General features: G+C 39.8%; 1 protein-coding gene across 1 annotated transcript; it reads left to right on the top strand.

Moving 5' to 3' along the window:
- Positions 1 to 581: 581 nt before the first annotated feature.
- Positions 582 to 2,360, top strand: LOC120526617 (syntaxin-binding protein 2-like). The gene has a single exon (XM_039749780.1). It carries the CDS (start codon positions 582 to 584, stop codon positions 2,358 to 2,360), a length of 1,779 nt encoding a protein of 592 aa, XP_039605714.1.
- The last annotated feature ends 8,077 nt before the right edge of the window (positions 2,361 to 10,437 follow it).

Here is a 10,437-nt window from a genome sequence, read left to right as displayed (position 1 = left end):
TAATAAAAGAGTCATTTTTATAATGATAATAAGGGGGGAAATTTGAAAATACTTTTTGGAATTGTCTGAAAATAGTAATGCAGCATCCATAATGGAACCCCTTTAATAACAATAACAACAACAATAATAATAAAGCATTTTTTATTATTATGATTATAATAAAGATGCAACTTTAAAACATTTCCTCAGTTGCTGAAAAATGGCCTAGATTCATCCTATTAATGCCTTAATCCAATTCAAGGTTGTAAATGGCTGGTGCCTATCCTGGAAGCACTAGACCCAAGGCAGGAATCAATCCTATGCAGTGACCCTCAGGCAGAGTTGTTTTGAAATCAAAAGCTATTTTTTATTATATTAAATTTAAACAGATCTCCATTTTGTTCTGTTTTTGAAAATGCTTACCTCCTCCTTTATCCACTTCCTCTCTCCTATTGGGTTCCACACAATGGTTGGTGCGGTTTCTCTCTTATTCTCATGAGACTTTCTTGTGAGAACTGGCAGCTCACTAAGTTCTGTCCTTATATATCAGCACTTCCCAGGTCACTGTGAGTCAGTGCTGTGTAACATTTGAAAGAAGTAGGATGGCACCCAGTGGTCTAAAGGCTGTCGTAGGAGATAAAATACTAAATGATGTAATAAAGAGTGTGAGAAAAGATGGGGAATGGAAGGCTCTCATTGTGGATAACACCAGCATGAAAATAATTTCATCGTGTTGCAAAATGTCTGACATAATGGCAGAAGGCATTACAATTGTGGAAGATATTAACAAGAAACGACAGTCAATTCCTAGCCTGGAAGCCATTTACCTAATTTCTCCCACAGAGCGCTCTGTCCGTGGTTTAATTAATGATTTCCAAGAGTCGTCATCCTACATGTACAAAGCTGCTCACGTATTCTTCACAGACATCTGCCCTGAAGAACTTTTCATTAAAGTGGGACAGGCACGAGTGTCCAAATTTATTAAGACGATAAAAGAGATCTGTATGGCTTTCCTACCTTATGAGTCTCAGGTGTACATCATTGACAACCCAGATGCCTTCAACCTTTTCTACAGCCCTCAACGAGCATCAGAAAAGAAAGAAATGATGGAAGACCTAGCAGGGCAGATTGCAACTCTTTGTGCCACTTTGCTTGAGTACCCTGCTGTGCGCTATCACAACGGATATAAGGACAACTCAACATTAGCCACCATGGTGTTGGACAGACTGAATGCTCAAAAGGCAGATAACCCCAGCATGGGCGAGGGCCCAGATAAGTCCCGCTCACAACTGCTCATACTTGACAGAGGTTATGACCCGATTTCTCCAGTTTTGCATGAACTTACATTCCAGGCTATGGCCTATGACCTTTTGGATATTGAGCGAAACATTTACACGTATGAAACCAGTGGGTTTTCAGAATCCAGAGAAAAGCAAGTCCTCCTGGATGAGAATGATGAGCTGTGGGCACAGCAGAGGCACAGTCACATTGCAGATGTTTTGAAGAAAGTAACCGAGCTATCCAAAAAGTTCTGTGAAGGCAGAAGAATGAACACTGAACAAGCTAACTTAAAAGACATGGGTCAGATCATGAAGAAGATGCCACAGTACCAGAAGGAGTTAGGCATGTACTCCACTCACCTTCATTTAGCAGAGGCCTGCATGAAGCGTTTTAAATCCTACTTGGACCCACTTTGCAAAGTTGAACAGGATTTAGCAATGGGCACCGACGTGAATAGAGAAAAAATCAAGGACCCCATGAGAAACATTGTCCCTGTGCTTCTAAACCCAGAATTTGAAAGTTCTGACAAAATCCGCATCATTCTTCTCTATATTTTCTACAAAAATGGCATCAATGAAGAAAATCTGAACAAACTTCTCCAGCATGCAAACATCCAGGGGAACAGTGGACTTATCAAAAATATTCAGTTCCTGGGGCTGCCTATTGTAATTCCTCCAAACCAAAATCCAAAGATCAGGCCTGAGAGGAAAGAAAGAGTCGTGCCCACTTATCAGCTGTCCAGATGGATACCACTTATCAAGGATGTGATGGAAGACATTATTGTAGAGAAGCTGGACAAGAAACAGTGGCCATTTGTGTCTTCCCCCAGTGTGTCTACAGCAATAGCAACAGCTGTGAGCAGTGCCCGGTATGGCCACATTCAGAAGAGCAAGGCAGCACTGCAGTACCGGACTGGGCCGAGGCTAATCATCTTCATCATCGGAGGAGTGACGCTTTCTGAGATACGGGCCGCTTATGAAGTCACCAAAGCATGTGGTTACAAGTGGGAGGTTTTGATTGGTTCCACTCACATCTTTACTCCTAAGAAGTTTCTGAATGAACTTTCACTTTTGGACCAGCCTCTGGAGGGGACCAGCTAAAGCAAGTAATTTCCCAAAAGATGTATTTCCATGAATTGTTACAAGAATTTTTAGTGGGACGATTGTCAGAACTAACATCTCTTCTATTGCTGTAGTTTTTCAGTTTCTGGCATTCAACTATAAATATAATATAAATTGGAATACTGGTGGTGTATGTTGTGTTCATGTTAACCAGTATGGGACAGGAAGATAGGAAGGGCTGGGAGGGGCTGCAAATCATGCTCTTTGTTGAAGGCTCCTTTACAATCGGTAAGTATGAATATCGGTACATTTCCTAATTTCAAACTTTTGTGACTTCTTATTTTTTGGATTTCCTCCTGCAGGTGAAAGGTTAAAAATTTTGTAACTCGGGGTTTTGTAATCAAAGCTGCCTAAACCACAGTGGAACCACTTTATTATGTCAGCTTCTACATCTGCTTATAAGCAGTGTAAAATCATGATCACCTCTAGACACACTGATAATGTGGAAGCTGTTGGAGCACTGGTGTGGCTCAAATGAACACAGAAGAAGGCATTTACTCATAGGAGAATGGGCAAAAGCATTTCTCAAATTGCCTATCTCTACTTGGGCCAATATGCACAAGTGTCACCCTGCCCAGTCTTCTTATAATGTAAGTACCCCAAATCTTAAATGGATGCTCTGTTTAATTAGCAAAGCTGGTCAATACATTAGTCACCCTAGGCAGCTGTCTAGCCACCGTTTATGAAAGATGAGGGGAACATGCTCTGGATACCAAGGGGTGCTATTTATGTAACTCAAGTGGGGGAACCCTTCTCCCCCCTCAGTCACAGGGGCAGAATTTATGTAACTTGAGTGGTGTGCACTCCAAACTTCTACCCCAACTCACCCCATCTCTATCTCTATGTGCTATGGATACCAAGGGGCACCATTTTGGTAAGTCAAAGGTGCACGCTCTCACCTAGGACTCCATATGGCTCCATATGGGCTTCAACTGATGTTGTTAATTAGCTTTGATGGTTAATGGCTGCATGTTGTATGTGTGTACGTGTGAATTCACCTTACAATGCACCGGTGTACTGTCTCAAAGTGTTATTCTAGTCGTACACTCTGATTGCTGGGATAGTCTCCAAATGCCCTACGTCCCTGCCCTGGAAAAGCAGATTATAAAGACAGATGATTGGAGAGAACACTTGGTGGCTATTAAATTATGGATTATTAACAACATAAAAAATATTTTTATATTATATTGTTCTCTGGTAGGGATGATTTAATTTTAGCATTTGATACATAAGCAGTGGCCAGCAGCCATATCACCCTGTAGCCCTAGACTGGTTGCCCACGGAAGCTAAGCAGGGTTGAGCCTGGTCAGTACCTGAATGGGAGACCTTCTGGGAAAAACTAGGTTGCTGCTGGAAGAGGTGTTAGTGAGGCCAGCAGGGGTGCTCACCCTGTGGTCTGTGTGGGTCCTAATGCCCCAGTATAGTGATGGGGACGCTATACTGTAAAAGCACCGTCTTCGGATGAGACGTTAAACCGAGGTCCTGACTCTCTGTGGTCATTAAAAATCCCAGGATATCTTTCGAAAGAGTAGGGTGTTACCCGCATCCTGGCCAGATTTGCCCATTGGCCTCTGACCGTCATGGCCTCCTAATCATCCCCATACACTGATTGGCTTCATCACTCTGTCTCCTCTCCACCAGTAAGCTGGTGTGTGGTGGGCGTTCTGGCGACTATGGCTGCCGCCGCATCATCCAGGTGGATGCTGCACACTGGTGGTGGTTGAGGAGATCCCCCCCTTGTATGTAAAGCGCTTTGAGTGCCTTGAAAAGCGCTATATAAATGTAATAAATTATTATTATAAATTATTACATACAAATATATATAAAAAAGTAAGTGAAGATTTTGGGAAAATCTATTAACAATTATATTTTGAATAATGGAAAATCAGGATTTAGAACATTAATCACTTGACTGCATTGGGCTGGCGCCCTGCCCAGGGTTTATTTCCTGCCTTGCGCCCTGTGCTGGCTGGGATTGGCTCCAGCAGACCCCTGTGACCCTGTAGTTAGGATATAACGGGTTATATAATGGATGGATGGATTAATAACTTGATAGATAGAACCATATAACATGGTGAAGACAATGAGTTACCTTTATACATGCTTAGAAATGCAGTTCTTCCACTCTTTGAGCTTGCTGTGCCTTTTTGGAATTCCTAATTTGTTTGCATGCTTAAAACAGAGCAGTGGCACAAATTGAAAATAGCCTCACTATTAACTGAGAAGATTAAATGAATTCTGTGCATGAACAAATGAATAATATGAGGAGACTACGTTAATTCTGTGCATGAAACAAAGAATATTATCATTTAGTGTGATGACCAGGCCTGCCTGACCTAAATACCATGAGATTCCTATTGGGGTGCTGCCATAAGATAAGCAAGAGGTACAGTGAATGCAGCTAGACAAATGAAAAGCTGGCTAGCAGTATGGTTGTTGCATACACCAAGTTCATTGGAGTGAAGTTCCCTGCTCCATCTCTTGAAAAATAATAAAGCAACACCCCCATTCATTCCCTGTAATGCATGCAGTAATGATATGCATTATCCACAAAAATGCACATAGAGAGTAGAGAACCAATTCACAAATCTGAGCTAAAACTGCCAGTCTACCAGTGTTGTCACTGTATTTTCTCCAGTTGTTTAGTTTATTTAAAAAAAATGTTTTGTTTTTTTTAAATGATTGGCTTGTTTACATTTAGTTCTTATAGGTGAGTGTAAAAATGTTTGTGGAAAACTATTTCAAATGGATATGTGTTCATGTTTATGATGCACCATCTGTTGGAATGACAGAGTGATAGCATCCAGATGGATAAACAGACATACAGATACTCAGGCATTTATCTTTTTATTAATGTGGACTCCGGTAGTATCAGTGTAAGATTTCAGGGTATAGCTAACAAAGACCAGTAATGGGATCCTCTGATTATCATGGAGTATTTCACATACTTCTTGAAATTCCATAACTTTTATGTATTACAAAGAAAATCATTGGATTTTATTGGATAACATTATGGCAAACTATACTGACCCACTGAGTTGATTAACCATGTAAGTGCTTGCAACTCTAAAGTGGCCATGCACATTCAAGTCTGGAGGTGTTTGGGTGAGTGTTAAGGAGGAATATTTAAATAAATACGCTAGCAAATAAATGGATTGTGAAACACAGCAATAAATAAGTAGATACAATATGTGAACATAAATGATTAAATCTGACAGGAAATGTGTTTTTCATTGCTTATTTCTTTATATATTTTTTCCAGCTATCTCTATTACTTAAGTGACACTGCATGGAGCATGAAATACATGGTCATTTTTTGCATGTCAAAGGGCTCTAATGAGTACTGTATTTTGATTGGTAAGTGGATGTAAATTTTTAGTCATCGAGTGTGACTTTTAAACACTTCAGATGTACATTCCAAATGATGAATTCAGAGTTTCTTGAATTAAAGTAGCATAACAATCCTGGACAACCTTATTTTCTTGCACTCCTACCAGTCATAACTATGAGTATGCACATGAGTCATAGGATTCTCAAGTCAAGGAAAGTGCATTCATCCACTCTAGGGACAATTTCACCAACCAACACAGTACATGCCGGAGCCCAGCATTTCAACTGTGACAAATGACAGTTTCCATTTAAAAGCATATTTTATGTTGCATGCAGTGTCTACTACATAATAAAACACCAACGTCTGTGTCCAGTTCCTCAGAGCAGTCTTATTAATCAGTTTGGCTTTGAAAGGGGAAGTAAAAGTGTGAAATGCACAAGAAGGAATAAAGGCACACATTGAGAGAGTTACATTCAAAGATGGAAGGGATAAATAGGCATCTTCAAAATAGTAACAGAGTCTGAGAATCAGGCTTTATGGGAACACACTCGAGAAAGGGCTGCGTTGGGCTGGCACCCTGCCCAGGGTTTGTTCCTTCCTTGCACCCTGTGCTGGCTGGGATTGGTTCCAGCAGACCCCCGTGACCCTGTGTTAGGATATAGTGGGTTGGAGAACGACTGACTGACTCGGGAAAATGGAGTTCTGGTGAAGAAGTTCAGACACACGAGAATACAAGAGGAAAGGCTGGAAGTACACATAGCAAATAGTTTTACATTAATCTATTTCCTGACATTGAAAGGTACCATGACTAGTAAATATATAAAGAAATAAGCAACCATACACATTTATTTGTGATCAAATTTTTATTTGTTTGTAGCAAATAAAAAATACACAATCAAATAATGAATAAATAGAAGAGGTACTTGTTTGAATTATATCCAAGGGTATTATTTGTTGATGGAGTCCCAAGTGAACAGCTATTAGCAAGAATAAGGGGGAGAAAGCAAAGGAAGCCTTGAAAAGAATGAAAAATGGAAAGTCCACAGGACTGGATGAAATACCAGCAGAAGTGTGTGAGAATTTAGGAGAAGAGGGAGTAGATGTGTTGTGGGATTCTAATGCAGAAGATCAATGAACACTAGAGAATACCAGAGGAGTGGAGGGACAGTGTGATTGTGCCCATTTGTAAGGTGAAGGGTGATATTCAGGATTGTGGAAACTATAGAGGACTGATGGTGATGTCACACATGGTGAAAATTTGGGAAAGGGTTATAGAAAGAAGACTTAGGGAAGAGACCACCATAGAGGAGGTTTAGTCTTATGCCAGGGAAAGAAACAACTGATGCAGTCTTTGCATTTAGACAGCTGATAGAGGAGCATCGAGAAAAACAAAAAGGTTTGCATATGGTGTTTATTGATTTGGATGATAGAGTTCCACATCAATAGGTCTGGAAGTGAATGAGAGAGAAAGGAGTAGCAGAAAAGTATGTGAGGATTGTCCAAGATATGTATGAGGGAGTGAGGACTCAGGTTAAAAGCAGTTTGGTGTAACAGGCAAGATCCCAGTTAGAGTAGGTCTGCAACAGTAATCATCTTAAAGTCCTTAAGCTCTGGTGTGATCTGGTTATGGATGTGATGAGTCATGGGATGAAAAAAACAATCCCCCGGGTGCATGCTTTTTTCTGATGACATTGTGTTGTTTAGCACCAGAAAAGATGTGGAGTGGAAGTTGAAAGAATGGAGAAGGGCTCTGGAAGATAGAAGGTTGAAGATGAACAGGAAAAAGACAGAGTGCATGAGGTTTAATGATAATCAGCATTTAGAATTTAGTCTGCATGGAGACCTATTGAAAAGAGTGGATAAATTTAGGATCAGTGGTAGCCCGAAAACTAGATGCAGAGATAATCCATAGAGTGCAGTGTGGATGGAACAGTTGGAAGAAGGTATCAGGAGTGTTGAGTTATCAAAGAATTAAAGTGAAGGTCAAAGGTAAGCAAAGACCAAAATAATGTATGGAGCTGAGACATGAGTAGTAAAAAAGGGAGTGCAGGAAAAGAAGTCAGATGTGGCAGAAATGAAAATGTTGAGATGGATGGATGGAGTAACAAAAAAGAACAGAATAGGAAATCTGAGACAACAAAATTGGGAGAGCAATCTGGGAAAGTACATGAAAGTTGTTTGAGGAGAGACAAAGAATAATGTGGGCAAAACAGTGATGGGAATATAACTACAGGGGATGACAAACTGGAGGAGACCAAAGTGGATAAAATAAAAGAAAATATGAAGGAAGAAGACTTGACTGGAGAGGAGGTTCCAGGAATAAGGTGTTAAGAGAAGGTTATTCAAGTATATTGACCCCACATTGAAGTGGGAAAAGATAAAGAGGAAGAATGCTGCTGTAATAAAATCCCATCCTGAAGTCATTAAAGATATAACCCTGAGTCGCAATACCATGAAGAGACCAAGGAAGGTATGTGTATGGGTGTCCTCCAAATAGAATAGATTAATTATTAAATGTAGGAGTTTGTTTGTGCCCGCCTGGCATAAATGCAAGGTCTACAAGACCTTATGAAAGCTTACAGAAATAGAATTGTAGTTTGTAAGGGTAAGCTAAAGAGGATTCCAGTGGTAACCAAGAAGGAGAAAAATCTTAAGAATATGTAACCAGGAAAGAAACACAAAAGCCCAATGATAAAATGTGATTTCATTATTTCTGCACATGTTAGTCACATTACATTTATCCATTTGTGTATTTGTTTTGATTTGTCACAAATATTCTTCCATAGAGCGTGGCCTTTTTTAGATTTGTGCAATATGCACAGTTAATTCCTGCTTTACATTCCATAACCCTGAGGTTGAGTGATTCATTAGGGTCTGCCAAAAAAACTGGTTTATACTTAATCACATGAACCTGCCACACAGACCGCACCACAAAATGCATGTGCAGTGAGTGACCAAAATGCAAAATTTTTGCTGCATCCATTGATACTCTCCTAGTCAATAAATGACAGTGTTTGGTCATTGTTGCATAGATGATAATGTCACAGCAGAGGATGTGAGACTCTGTTGATGGAAGAAGAATTGTGTCTGCTAATACTGACTTTAGGAGGAAGAAAATGAGAAGGCGGAGTGTCACAAAGGGTGAGTGTAATATTCTTGCAAGTGGTGGACCAACATGTTGAGCAGATATATTTCAGATGTTTTTGTTTTGAGGATCTGTTGCATCATATTCAACCCTTTGTTCATCATTATGACACCCATATAACCAGCCTCTCCTTGAAATCCATCATTTTGGATACACAGACTCCTTGTCTGTCATGCTGCATAATTAGAAACATTTCTGTGCGCTGTGTCTTCAAGTCTAATGTCATTTTAGCTGACTCATTAAGTATAAACTAGGAGTAAGAATTGTCACTATGCATCATTCATGAGGTAGAGAATTCAATAGAATTCTCAGAAACCTGATAGGTTTCTTGTAACACTTCCCATGATCCTGTCTGAATTGTCTCAATGGTAGTGATCTACAGTGGAAGAATGGGAACATCTCACCCACCATCTGCTTGGTCAAGCTGCTCTATGTATTGTGGACAAGGTTGTTAATATAGAGTATTAAAAATGGATGCCAATATAATAAACAATGGATGGTTCCGTAGAACTAATTATGGCTGGTAACCAGAAGGTATATTCCTTTACACACAGCCCCAGGTTTTACATTATCTGGTTTCTGCAGGGCCTACCTCTTATATTATGGGGGTCTAGGACTGCATGGACACATGGGATCACTTGGGTGGAGTTCTAGAGAGCTTTCCTGTCTGTAAATGTGGCTCAAGGCAGGTGCCTGGAAGTAGTCTCAGCAGGAGGTTCAAAAGCTTATCAACTGCAGAGGACAAGCTCAGAATCAAGAGCAGGTTAGTTGCAAAGGCATACCTGTCAAGAGAAAGAGATACCAATAGTATCAGAAGTGGCAAAAAAGAAAAAGTGTTTTGGTAGACATATTTACTCGTGGAAAAGAGGACAAGTCATCCCATGTTTCCGTCTGGATCCTTTATCTGTTAAAGTAAAGTGAAAGAGAGCTATGGGTTTGTCAGTTTAATGTGCTATTTTTCTTTTTCCTTTTACCTGAGCTTCCCTGGTTTCTGAGTCAGCTTTCAAGGGCCCCCTAAAGTTCACAGATAGAAAAACACAAAGGGGAATTTCACTTCTCATAAAGGTAACAGGGAAAAGTAACATGTCTGTACCTCACAAGTCTCCTCCTCATAACTTCAGTGTTAGCTACCTATGATGTGCTGAAACTGGAGAAACCAGGAAGGTTCAAGAGCAGACATGGCTCACTACTTTTGTATGCAGCATTCTAGTGGTAAAGCAGAAACTGTTGATCTTTGACTTTGACCTTGAGCATGGGAAAGGTGCTATATAAATAAAATGTATTATTGTTATGGAGATCAGTGGTATGCCATCCCAGGAGAGCTTATACATGGGGAAAAGTTGGCAAAGTGAGTCACACCACCAATGGAGTGTTTATAAATAAATAAGAATAATACATTTTATTTATATAGAACAGAGTATAAACCATGTGATCCTTAGGTGAAAATAAATGGATAAAATATGCTATAATAAGAATTGCATATTAAAATTTAAAAGGTAGAATAAATAACCATTATAAATCATGCTGAAAGTAATATGTTGTTAGTGTCAATTTAAAAACAGCCAATGATGGTAAAGCCC

Source organism: Polypterus senegalus, chromosome 3 (genome assembly GCF_016835505.1).
Source record: "Polypterus senegalus isolate Bchr_013 chromosome 3, ASM1683550v1, whole genome shotgun sequence".
NCBI classification, from domain to species: domain Eukaryota; kingdom Metazoa; phylum Chordata; class Cladistia; order Polypteriformes; family Polypteridae; genus Polypterus; species Polypterus senegalus.
Note: the sequence above shows the minus strand (reverse complement) of the source record. Positions and strands in the feature narration are given on the sequence as shown.

What these genes read in the sequence shown, in the direction of transcription:
- LOC120526617 (XM_039749780.1), top strand. Translation starts at nt 582, where the DNA reads ATGGCACCCAGTGGTCTAAAGGCTGTCGTAGGAGATAAAATACTAAAT.